This window comes from Armigeres subalbatus, unplaced genomic scaffold (genome assembly GCF_024139115.2).
Source record: "Armigeres subalbatus isolate Guangzhou_Male unplaced genomic scaffold, GZ_Asu_2 Contig41, whole genome shotgun sequence".
Lineage (NCBI taxonomy): Eukaryota > Metazoa > Arthropoda > Insecta > Diptera > Culicidae > Armigeres > Armigeres subalbatus.
The window spans coordinates 345,927-359,665 of record NW_026943162.1 but is presented as its reverse complement, the minus strand read 5'-3'; the positions used below and the strand labels follow the sequence as shown (position 1 = coordinate 359,665).

General features: G+C 38.9%; 1 protein-coding gene across 1 annotated transcript; it reads right to left on the bottom strand.

The window, feature by feature from the left end:
* Window positions 1–3,028: 3,028 nt before the first annotated feature.
* On the bottom strand, window positions 3,029–4,191 carry LOC134204121 (uncharacterized). The gene is made up of 2 exons (XM_062678954.1): window positions 4,065–4,191; window positions 3,029–3,988 (listed from the first exon to the last, which is right to left on the bottom strand). Exon 2 carries the CDS (start codon window positions 3,917–3,919, stop codon window positions 3,029–3,031), a length of 891 nt encoding a protein of 296 aa, XP_062534938.1. The 5' UTR covers window positions 3,920–3,988; window positions 4,065–4,191.
* Between the last annotated feature and the right edge of the window lie 9,548 nt (window positions 4,192–13,739).

Below are 13,739 nucleotides of genomic sequence, written 5' to 3'. Positions count from 1 at the left end.
TCGCGGAGCTTAGCACCTGCCTTGATTCGGAAAACCCCAAATTTTGCTCGCTCATCGGCCGAATTGACCAGCTGTAATGAGGCAACTATAGTTTCCTTCCAGAACTCATAGGCTCGCTTGTCGATTTCCGATTCTCCTTCTGTAGGTACACACTCCGGTATATTCAAGGTACCTAAAGTCCAAATATTCATTGTAGAGAGCAAAAGGGACTCGTTCCTTGAGTCAGACACATCTTCCCGCATCGTACTTGTACGTGGATGACGAAGAGTGTCACCTAAGCCTTGATCTGCTGAGAGTCGAGCTACCTGCCCTCGAAAAAAAATATTTCGTTCGACAGCTTCCTTTAATTCTTTCATGAGCCTTTTCTTTGAAAATTTCCTGAAAAAAAGGGATAATTCGACACGGTTGTTTCATAAGGGCCAATGTCGCAAACGTAAACAATGCCTTTTCCTGCAAATTCCTGGTGGAACATTAGAGCTAACGGCTGCGCCACTGTCGTAAACGGATGGAGAACTGTGCAGTTCTTCTCCTTCATCAAGTTCTTCCTCTATACGTTCATCCGAGAGCAGAAGCGCTCCGGATGAATCGTCATCACCGTAATATACACACTCTAAAAATGAACTACTCAAAATTGAGTCGAATCCGACTAATTTTCATTAAAAACGGGACAACTCAAAATTTGAGTAAAAGATACTACTTCAATATACTACTACTACTAGATACTACTCCCCACCCCTTGAAGTCGCTTCACTAAGAACTCGTCTCTGGCCCCTCTTCTTTCCGAACGAACCAAAAACGTTTCATACGGAACATTTGGCATCCCTTCTGGATGGTGAAGAATCATTATATATTGTAGATCCTGTTGAAAACCGAACTGAGGTCTCGCGACAATCGCATTTTCTCACACTTCCGGATGTCGCAACTGCATCGTGAGTAAAGAGCGGAGCAGAATGGGTACGTTTGCGTGCGTTTTGACAGTTTTCCCATGGCACAACTTTCAAAACGCACGCAAACGTATCCATTCTGCTCAGCTCTTAAAATGCACCTACACGGACAGATAAATCAACCCAAACTTTGAGTTTTATATACGCACTGATGAGAATATCGCAGAAAAAAAATACCCAAATTTAAGTAGTTTTCCCTTTCTTTCCCATGATTGATGTCAAAACAAGAGCTAGATGCAAACACCTCACCGGGGTTGCTCAGCCCAATAGCCCAAATTTGAGTAAATTCAATATTCTCAATTTTGAGTTGATCAAGGTCCGCTTTGGATAAATTAAACTCAGCTTTGGGTAAATTGATTACATGGGATTGAAGGCAAACTACCTAATGCCAGAAAAGTCATTTTACTCAAATTTGGGTTATTGAGTGCAAACAACCCAATTTTGGGTAGTTTTGGTTTTCAGTGTATGCCATAGTCACCATCGCGACGCGACAGTGCAATTTAACAGCCTGTTGATATTTTTTTTACGTGAGTCGCATCGCATCGCTCGTCCCGTTTACTCTGGTTTGCCCCTAGCTCTATTATGACAAGTGTGCTGCTTGGGTTGGTCATTGCGTTCCTGTATTATTGCCAAAACACTTGTTTTAACACAGCTGGATTTATTGGTAGAAAAGCTCGCCAAAACTTAATCAAACAAGTTTGGGGCTGTCCACAAACCACGTAGACCGAAATTTCACTTTTTCCCCTCCCCCCTAGTAGACTTTCGTAGACTTCTCCGAAACCCCTCCCCCACCCCTTTGAAGTCTACGTAGACTTTTCAAATTTTACAAAACGTCAAATGTGATTGGACAATCAAAATCGAAATCAAATTTTATCCTCTGTCCACTGCTCCTGAAACCAAACCTCCAAACCTCAATTTCTGTTGAATTCGATTCCTCCTAGAGGTGTGCACTACCGCTGCCGACACTTTCGGCGCGCCACTGCTCAAAATCTGTCACACATCTGACCTACAATTATTTACGCCGGTTCAAATTTGTATAAAACCGAAGAATTTTCAGAATTTCTGTGAAAAGTTAGAATTATTTTCCAAGGCAATTTTATGTTTAAATGGACATTCCGAAATATTTCCTGTGGAATTTTGGAATGGTTTCCTACGTTTTTTTTGTCTATCAAAGACTTTTCCGAATAATTTGCGGTGGATTTTCAGTAGAAATCTTGGTGAATTTCTCGTAAAAATTTCGAATAATTTTTCAAAAAAATTACGAAAGCTTTCTTACAAAAATGGCAAACATTTTTTTACGGAAACTCAAAGAGTTTTTGGTGGGATATTCAAATAATTTCTGGTGGAAATTTTTAACAGATTCTTTGGAAATTCCTAAGATTTTGCATCGATCATTCCAAAGAATTTGCACTAGTACTCCCGAAGAAATTGCCCTAAAATATACGAAGAATTTCCTATGGAAATTTCGAAGAATTTCGCTTATATATCCGAAGAATTCCTCGCAAAAATTCCGAAGAATTCTCGCAATTAAGAAAAAAATCCCAGGGACCTCCCAGAAAATCTCCAGTGAAGGGTTTCTCGCGGAAATTTTGAAAATTTTAAAGAATCACGAGGAAAATTAGAAAAAAATTAGCAATAAAATCCAAGTGGAATTTTTTTATAGAATACTCCGTAGAATTTTCCTGCTCAGCACAGAAGAATTTCCTGGGAATATCCATATAGGTTTAAGCCGTAGTTCAGACTATTACTTCAGTGAAATTCATTAGATTATTTCGATAAAGTCTTGCAAATTTTTTTGGGAAGATCCTAAAAAATATCGAACAAGTGAACTTTGCACAGAGCTTCTGTATAAATTGTTTTCCATAAAAATAAAAAAAAAAGTCTACGTAGACTTTTGGTATACCCCCCGTCCCCCTTCGTAGACTAACGTAGACTTTTTCGAAACCCCTCCCTCCCCCTCAAGAGTACGTGGTTTATGGACAGCCCCTTTGACAATATACGAATGAATGCAATATTTGACAATATGGAAGAATGAAAATACAATATCCTTTTTACTAATTTTAATGCACGAAAATTGTGAAAAATCATGAAACTCGAACAAAATTTGTGCTTTCTAATGATTGGCTTCTTACCTCTGCGTTCTCATTGATTGTGCAGCTTGAAAGTCCTTCCGATAGGTGTACAATTTTCAACTCTTTGCTGTGACTAATTTCCGCTGGCCGTTTTTGCTCCGCAATGATATCACTTTTCTTTATCCGTTTGGGAAAGATGCTTCGTTCGGAACTTTCGTACGACAGCTCTGGGTGCTGCTGTTCCCACAGTTGGGAAGGACTAAGTTTGCTGGAGTAGAATCGGTAGATTTTTCCAGAAGTTTTCGGCGTAGCAGGCTTCTTGATGATCGGTGGCGTACGCGAAGAATTTGGCTCCGCAATTAGCGCATTATTGTTGGTTCGGTTGACAGTCTTTTGTTTTATGAAATTGATATTCACGCCAACATTCCTCACCTTCTTCATCTCAGCCGAAGGGCGTTGATTATTCAGTTGATTTTTCTCCGAAGGCTTGCTGCTGTTCAAAGTTACCAATTTGGTTTGCGTTTTGGGAACTTTTTTGATGATTTGAATCGCGGTGGCGCAATTTGCCCCCGCTGATTCCTTAGTTTTATTACCACCAATCCATTTTGGTGGCGTGTTCACTTTCTTATTGCTTTTCTTTTCACTTCTCACACATTGCACACCGTGTTCATGTGAATGTACGATCTCAGATAATCCAATTTCGTTTTTAGTTTTTTCAACGAACTTTTTCGAATACTCAATAAGGTCATCAACGTCCTCATCTCTAAACACAAACTCACTTTTATCGTGGACACTGTCGCCGCAAATGCCAATTCTTGAAATTGGCGCATTTACCGATGGATAGTACAGCTTATCAATTTCTCTGTACAGATCCTTGAAGGCTTCTGTCGCCTCGTCGTCCATAGTAGACGCAGTATGAAGCACGTGCTACCGCTGCCACCGCTCGGGTACATTTGAGATTCAAACACAACACTAATGAATATCATAACAACATAACCAGGTGAATCAAAAGTATACGAGGGGAAATTTATTACAGTTGAAATATTACCTTGGGTGGTGGTGCTTAATAGTTTATAGACAGCAGGATACGGTAGCCGATATTTTCACGGTCGAATGCAGTTGCATTTTCCTGAGCATCGCCTTTCCATGCTTGAGTATAGGTACTTGGCCCTCGTTGAACACTCGTTTGTTTGTAAACTGAAACCATGGTAACCCCCAAAACAAGTTCAAGACGGTCAAGGTGTGCTGAAAGGTTTGCCGGTACTCGCTAGGTCGCATCTGGTCGCATGTAGGAAACTCCCTTTTGGGTTTCGTCACTTCATGAATAGTGTTGGTGTTATTTTGTTTCATTTTCATAAAACAATCAGACTCTGTTATTCAGTTTATTCATTTTTATGAACTGAAATTATTGTTTTATTACTTCTAATATATACTAATACGCATCATTTTCACATGGAAATTAGGGAATTAAACCAATTACATGATTTTTTTTACTCATTTATTATTAATTTCCTGAAGTCGACTTAGTAAAATAAAATTAACTTCTGTGCTTTTTTGCTAATGAAAATCCTCTTCTATATGGCCGGGATTCTGCCAAATCGCACTGAGCGCCAACCAAAAATTACCCATTATTCTACTCAAATTTTCGGTTAGCAGATTTAATTGATCACAAATCGTATCGGATATCCCTCAATCTCATAAATGTGGATATCCTACAACAAATGTACGTATAAATTGATATGGAATTATGTCCGTTTTATTTTTGTGAACAAAATACCACAAGTCAGTCAAAAAGTCGCTTGGTGCGTTTTGTCTGAACCCCGACCATATATAAAGAGACTAGTCGACCCGGCAGACGTTGTCCTGCATAGTAGGCGAAAATGCGCGTTCTGAACTGCCCATGCGAAATTTCCATACGAATCGTAATTTTAGTTTTTCACGATTTTCTCAACCTTACTCATGATTTTCGCATGAGGAAATATCATATAAACCCGTCGGAAATGATAACGAACATATCTGCTGAAGGAATGAAGAAAATCTATCCAGCCGTTTTTATGTTATGCGGATACGAACACAAACTATTTCATTTTATTATATAGAAGATATTATTTCTATCTTCTATATATATAAAAATGAAATGGTCTGTGTTCGTATCCGCATAACTCGAAAACGGCTGGATGGATTTTCTTCATTTCTTCAGCAGATATGTTCGTTACCGTTTCCGACGGGTTTATATGATATTTCCTTATGCGAAAATTACGTGTAAGGTTGTGTAAATCGTGAAAAACTAAAATTAGGATTCGTATGGAAATTTTACATGGGTATTTTCGCCTACTACGCAGGACAACGTCTGCCGGGTCCACTAGTAGAAGATAGATAGAAGAAGAAAGACGATAATGAGTTTGCGATTCCCTTGAGGCAATATAACTCGCGAACGGTTGGACCGATTTGCAAGATTTCCTAACTAATCGGTTCGTCTTGGGCTCAGCTGTGTTTATGTATACTAACAGTAGGTCAATTTGACGAGGAAAGTTGAAAAATTGTCAAAATGCAACGTTCTCATGAGTTCTGAAGAAAGCTACCAAGTTCGAACTGAAATTGATCTAGAGTGCGAGGCTAACAATTGACAGTTAGTCCGAAAGAAAAAAATCAACCCGAGCGGGATCGGTGTGAGATGTGTTAATAAATTCAGTGTATCGAATTCTGTTGACAAATTGTATGCACAACAACCCAAGCAAGATGAATACACCACTAGGTGTTCCAATCTGCAAATTCACGATTCAGCCATCTTGGATTTTAGTATGAGAGAGCCAGCCGGTTTGTTTATGTTTTGCACCGAAAATGAATTTTTCACCCGCCTTCTTCTCGTCCATAAATTGAGCACATTGAAACACCTAGCTGTGTATTCATCTTGAACCCAAGTATCTTCAAAAAAGCACTTCTCAGAATAAAAATGTTGGATTATTATTGCTATATTGATAACCAACAATAGGGGAAGGTGGCGTATTTTTTAGTACCGATCATCTAGACAAATGACGAGTGGCGAGTTATTTTTTTGATTGACAAACTTATTTATTCTGCAGGGCGGTTTGTATGTTTTGACCTTCCAAAAGATTTTTTTATTGGCCACGCAAAATTTGACTTTTTATAACAATGGCCAAATGCATTCATTTTTTCACAGCACAAAGCCATAAATATGCTCAATGATCTGTACTGGTGAAAATGTCAACATTCCATCAAAGTTTTAGGATATTTGGATTTGAAGTTATTGCCTCAATATGGGAACACTTGATCCCCCATTAGTCAACCATACAAAACTTTGACAAAAAAATAAAAATATAAATCTGTTCTCAGGCTTCTAATTTTTTGTAGATTTGACAGATCTGATGAAGGGTTGGCAGGAAAAATTGTTTATTGCGTAGATATCATAGAAAGGGGATCAAGTCTCCCCAAATTTCAAAATTGCATGTGCTGTCGAATTCAATAACAAAAATTGTTCATGTATACGCACAGCAATTCGAAAATCACGCGTATTTTGAAGGAAAAATATTTTAAAAATCTGAAGGCACCTTTCCAATTTTATCAAAGCAAGTTATTGGAGAAGGATCAATTTCCCCCGAATATTTTGAAAGTTGATTTCTGACAGCAATCCAAAAAATCGATTGTGTATCAAAAACAACAATAATTTAAGGACTGTCATACATCAGTAAAGTAGAATACTATATTTCTTAGAGAGTCTGTATGGAAATCGCGTATGTTTATTTATTTTTGGCTGTGATACATCGAAGATCAGAAAAGGGGATCAAGTCTACCCAGTCTCCCCTAAAAGTAGGCATATATAAACAAACTAAAAATGCAATTTATTTCAATAAATCTCGAGAATTTCGTCGTTTGAAAGTATGAAGTCAACATTTAAAAATCGGTCGACATCTGATCATTTGGAAGAATAGCTTAGAATATTTTCAGCTATTTTTTTTCTTTCTCAAGTCAAGTTCATTACCGTAATCACAATAATTGACTAAAAGTCAATTAAGGCGACAAAATCTTCAAAATGACGTGTCCCAAGTATGTTATTTGATAAAGATTTACAAGAGTATAATACCATAAGTATAAAAAATAATTTTGAATTATATTTAAAAATTCAACATAGAGTGAAAAAATGTACCAAACATCCTTGCCTGCTTGAAGGCTCACAATATGTCCAATTGTCCATGCTAGAGCTGTGCATTATAGGGACGAGGAAATTAAATTTTCGAAACATTGAGATGATCAACTCTCACACGCGGTTTAACTTTCAAACTATCAATTGATAAAAACAACAAAATCATAACGCCAAACAGAAGATTTAACGGGGCTGTTAACAGTTAGCTGGTATTAGTAAGGTTTATATTTGAATACTAATTCTGTGTTTATCATCGTTTGCTTCTTGCCTACTATTCTCACCAGAAGCATTCTCAAATGGAAATCGAAATCAGTATCGTCTTACGGTCTGACAATGATTCAACACAACACTAACTGTAGTGAAACATGCCGTACTCATAATTTGAGAAATACAAAAAGCATGAGTTGAATGAGTTTCAAAATTAAAACAAAATTAAGCTTTGCCTGACTACACATATCTATGGTTGCTACTTCATGATTGGACCAGAATCAGTGAAATTGCACAAGGAATCAACTGAATGATCAACTGGGATTGTTCAAGCATTTTCAGTGTGCAAATTTCAGTAACCCAAATGTTCAAATGATCAATGACGGCGCCGGCCACGTCCTTGTAGTCAGTTAGGAAGAGGGGAGGAATATTAGTAGGTGGTTTTTGCTATTTGAAGACCGTGTTTATCTCTGTGTCTCCACAAAAACCACAGGCATGATTATTAGGTATCGTTGGATTTGGATTCACTCTGATAAGTAGTACAAATTAGCTTCCTGCACACCGAGCAGGAACACGAACAAACGCATATCAATTGATTTACTTCTCGATCGCACAAAGTATAACGATACCAGATCTTTCGATGTGTCTATGAACCGAGCATGGACACTACTCACTACGGCATATGCAAACTGTGGAAAAACGCGTTTTGGACGACCGAACTGACGCGCAGTATTCTGTACTGTACTCGCGACGAATAGCACAAGCACTGTACTTACTTTCCCGATGGCTACTGCAAGCTATAGAATATCGAACTTGTTTCGACCGGAGTAAAGCGCAATACATGCGCAAAATTATTCGAATACCAAATAGATATTTTATTGTTTTTGCGACGACTAAAACACGCACTGTATTTACTTGCTCGATGGCTACTACAAACTATGGAAGATCGCGCTTTTTGCCTTTCTCGTATACAAAGTATACGTAAAGGCTATAGGATCACTCCAAAACCGAACTTTTGATAGAAGGCTCGGAGACCCATAGTGTTATATACCAATCGACTCAGTTCGACGAATTGAGGTGATGTCTGTATGTGTGTATGTATGTGTGTGTGTGTGTGTGTGTACAACAATGTGAGACACACTTTTTGGTATTCAGCATTATTCGATTTGCTCGCAACAAGTTGCAGTCGACGCGGATTGCGGTCTAGTTGTTTCCTATTGAAAATTGGCCCGATCGGTCACTGCGTTCCAAAGTTATTGAAAAAACATTGTTTTTCTGCCAAGTGTCCTCGGGATAAAAAATTTCAAAAACGAAAATTTTTTTTTTTTTCAAAGTTTGCAGCAATGCATTCAAATGACCGCAAATGCATATAAATTGATGGAAAAAGTAAAATCTATTCCCCTAAAGTGCTATTTCGACTTCTCTTATGTGTTTTCTTATCATTTTAATTTTCAACTGATTTTATTTGCTAATTATCTAATACATGCATTCATCTCTTAGACTAGGTGTTCCGTGTTTTCTTAACACTATCATCCTTATTTTCTATGTTACATTTTTAGTTATTATTACATTTCAATTGCCTCTGGCAGTTGGGATTTTTCCTCTGGTTGAATTGAATCATGTAGGAATAAAAATAAAAACTTCAACTTGAACTAAACTTAACCTAATTTATACTAAGGGTACGAAGAGCTAATCGTTGCAATAGGAGATTGCAACGATTTTTGTCTAAAATTGGAAATTATTTTATTGGACATTTGTTGCAACGTCTCAATATTAGAAATTCTATGAAGTTCGTTCTTACTATACCACGGAGGCAACTTCAGAATCGTTTTATTTTCAAAATTTGATTTTGAATCCTCTGAAGTGCCTTCTTTCTGGTATTGCAGCAACTAGTCCATATTGGCACAGCATACAATATGGCTGGTCTAAAATGTGTTTGTAAATCAAAAGTTTGTTCTTAAGACAAATTTTTGATTTTCTGTTTATAAGTGAATATAGACATATAATATATTTGTTACATTTGGCTTGAATGCCTTCAATGTGATTTTTGAAAGTTAATTTTCGATCTAGCAGAAGTCCTAAATATTTAGCTTCGCTAGACCAATTAATTAGAACCCCATTCATAGTGACAATATGTCTGCTAGAAGGTTTCAAATAAGAAGCTCTCGACTTATGTGGGAAAATTATAAGCTGAGTTTTGGAAGCATTCGGGGAAATTTTCCATTTTTGCAAGAAAATTGAGAAAATATATAAACTTTTTTGAAATCTACTATAAATGACACGAAGGGTACGCCCTTTGGCTAAGAGGTCCGTGTCATCTGCATACAAAGATTTTTGACACCCTGGTGGTAAATCAGGTAAGTCAGAAGTAAAAATGTTATACAATATGGGCCCCAGTATGCTGCCTTGTGGAACACCAGTCTTATATGTTATCTATCAGATTTCGAATAACCTGCAGTTAGCGATCTGATAGATAGTTTTTGAATCAGTTTAATAATGTACAGAGGAAAACTAAAATTTATCAATTTTACAATCAAACCTTCATGCCAAACACTGTCAAATGCTTTCTCTATATCAAGAACATCAACTCCAGTCGAATATCCTTCAGATTTGTTGAGTCGAATTAAATTCGTAACTCTTAATAACTGATGAGTGGTTGAATGCCCATGGCGAAAACCAAATTGCTCATCAGCAAAAATAGAATTGTCATTAATATAAACCATCATTCTATTTAAAATAATCTTTTCAATTATTATTATTTATTCAGACTAAGGCCGAAGTGGCCTGTGCGGTATATAAGAGTCTTCTCCATTCGGCTCGGTCCATGGCTACACGTTGCCAACCACGCAGTCTACGGAGGGTCCGCAAGTCATCTTCCACCTGATCGATCCACCTTGCCAGCTGGGCACCTTGCCTTCTTGTGCCCGTCGGATCGTTGTCGAGAACCATTTTCACCGGGTTACTGTCCGACATTCTGGCTAAGTGCCCGGCCCACCGCAGTCGTCCGATTTTCGCGGTGTGAACGATGGATGGTTCTCCCAACAGCTGATGTAATTCGTGGTTCATTCGCCTCCTCCACGTACCGTCCGCCATCTGCACCCCACCATAGATGGTACGCAGCACTTTCCTTTCGAAAACTCCAAGTGCGCGTTGGTCCTCCATGAGCATCGTCCAGGTCTCGTGTCCGTAGAGGACTACCGGTATAATTAGCGTTTTGTAGATTGTCAGTTTGGTACGGCGGCGAACTCTATTCGATCGGAGCGTCTTGCGGAGTCCAAAGTACGTACGATTTCCAGCCACTATGCGTCTCCGAATTTCTCTGCTGGTGTCATTTTCGACAGATCTTTTCAAACAGTTTGCTTATTGAAGAAAGCAAACTGATTGGGCGATAACTAGAAGCAGGATTTTGTCCGGCTTCAAAATTGGAACAACTTTGGCGTTTTTCCATTTATCTGGGAAGTATGCCAATTGAAAACATTTGTTAAAAAAATTAACCAAAAAGGATAAAGAAGTTTTTTGATAAGTATGTAGAAAATATTTCATTTTGCAAATCTCGACAAATAACTTTCAATGCGGGATCGCGAGTTCTTTGGTAATGCCTTTGCCTCACATTTTTAAGACGGATCAGTAGCTGAAGATCGTCGTCAATAATAATGGAGTTGATTTCAATTTCACATAAAGGAATTGCAATGCCAATTAAATTTGTCAAAGATACGAGAGCATTATCAAAGAATATCAACATCAAAATTCCTATCGATATACGTTTTATATAAATCTTAATCAGCTCTTACTTTCTTACTTACTTACTTACTTACTTACTTACTTACAATCAGCTCTATGGCAATAAAAAGTAGAGCTGATTGAATTGTTAATGGCTTTTTGTAAGATTTCAAACGTCACAGGAAGGTGATTCGAGTCAAAGTCAGTATGAGTTACCAATTGGCCACACAGCTAGCTGACTTGAATCCAAAAACAGGACGGTCCATTGGGATATTGAATAGTATAATATCCCGCAGAACAATCTTCAAACAAAATTTTACCATTGGAATTGCTTTGAGCATTATTCCATGAACGGTGTTTGGCATTAAAGTCAGAAATTATGAAATATTTTGGATTTTTTGCGAGTTAAAATTTGAAGATCAGCTCTCAACAAATACCTTTGCTGCCCATTGCACCGGAAAAGCAAATAGGCAGCAATAAAGGAGAATTGCACAAAATTTGTTTCAACAGAAACTCCCAAGGTTTCAAAAACTTTGATTTCAAATGAAGAATATAATTTATGTTTGATGCATCTATTAAGAGCTGTTTAAACACGGTGGTGAGGCACTGGGTGATTACCAAGGTTTGGGAGGATGATGTTCTACCGCAGGAGTGGATGTCGTGGGTCCCATCTACAAAAAGGGGGATAGGCTGGATTGTAGCAACTACCGCGCAATCACATCGCTGAACGCCGCCTACAAGGTACTCCCCCAAATTTTATGCCGCCGACTAATACCAATTGCAAGAGAGTTCGTGGTGCAGTGCCAGGCGGGATTTATGGTGATGTGCGTAGTTCGAGTTCCAGGGGCATTCTCGAGTCCCTTCGAAACGCGCAGAGGGTTACAGCAAGGTGATGGTCTTTCGTGTCGGCTATTCAACATCGCTTTGGAAGGGGTAATACGAAGGGTACACACTTAAATCATTTCACAGATTTCGGTGAATTTTGCTTCAATTCACCGAAATCTCAACAGCAGATTTGTTCGGTAATTATTTCACCGATTTTCTGCGGTATTTTCCTTTGTTCAACTGTCAAAACCACCAAAAAATCTGTAAAAATTTTACCGAACAGTTCTGCTGTTGAGATTTCGGTGAAATTTCACAGAAATCTGCGATTTATTTTAATTGTGTAGGGATTGACACGAGAGGAGGAAGTCTACATCAGACTGAAAAGCGAAGCTAAATGGATTGGACTAGACATCAACAAGTCAAAGATGAAGTACATGATAGGAAGAGGCTCAATGGTCAATGTAAGCCACCCACCACGAGTTTCTATTGCTGGTGACGAAAGAGAGGTGGCTGAAGAATTCGTGTACCTTGGCTCACTGGTGACCGCCGATAACGATACCAGCAGAGAAATTCGGAGACGCATCATGACAGAAAATCGTACGTACTTTGGACTCCACAAAACGCTCCGATCGAATAGAGTTCGCCGCCGTACCAAACTCACAATCTACAAAACGCTCATTAGACCGGTAGTCCTCTACGGACGCGAGACCTGGACGATGCTCGTGGAGGATCAACGCGCACTCGGAGTTTTAGAAAGGAAAGTGCTGCGTACCATCTATGGTGGGGTGCAGATGACGGACGGTACGTGGAGGAGGCGAATGAACCACGAGTTGCATGAGCTGTTGGGAGAACCATCCATCGTTCACACCGCGAAAATCGGAAGACTGCGGTGGGCCGGGTACATAGCCAGAATGTCGGACAGTAATCCGGTGAAAATAGTTCTCGACAACGATCCGACGGGAACAAGAAGGCGAGGTGCACAGCGGGCAAGGTGGATCCATCAGGTGGAGGGCGATTTGCGGACCCTCCGCAGACTGCGTGGTTGGCGAAGTGCAGCCATGGACCGAGCTGAATGAAAAAGACTTTTATGTATTGCACAGGTCACTCCAGCCTTAGTCTAGTAATAAGGCTCAGCTGTACACTCACCTTTATCTGATTTTTCAAACAATTGTAGCATAGTTTGCGGTTCGACCAGTTTGCGGATGGCCATATTCGAAGCATTGGAAACTCGAAGCATAATAAAGGGTTCGGGTAGTAGGGACGTGTTTTCACTCGCAGCAAGCCTATTTTCAAGTTTTCAGGATAAATTGATTGGTTGAATGAAAGGATGACAGCTGGAGTGGGTTCTTTGCTACATTTTAGAATTCTCGCTTAACTTTTCAAAAGGACCTAAGTAACATTTTTTTCATGATTTAATTTGAATACTGCAATCGATAGCTTTCATGTTGTTCTGTTGATTGCGCTATTCAAATTAAATCATGAAAAAAATGTTACTTAGGTCCTTTTGAAAAGTTAAGCGAGAATTCTTCGTACTGCGATGACTACTTGATCACGCAATGTATTAGTAATTTCCTCTTCGCCCTTCCGGATGAGATCGAAACTCGGTAGATATAACACAGCGACTTTTGTTCCAAACCGGATGAAGTTTAATTTCTAGATACTTCCGTGCCAGCGAGAAGTTTTTTTTGCGATTTTTGCGAAATTCGCCCACTCAAAAACTATTGTGCTATCTCACTATAAGGTTTGTCGATTCTCAGCGTTCAAGTCTCTTCACTGACTGTTTGCTATGTGGCCACTTAGTTCGATGGA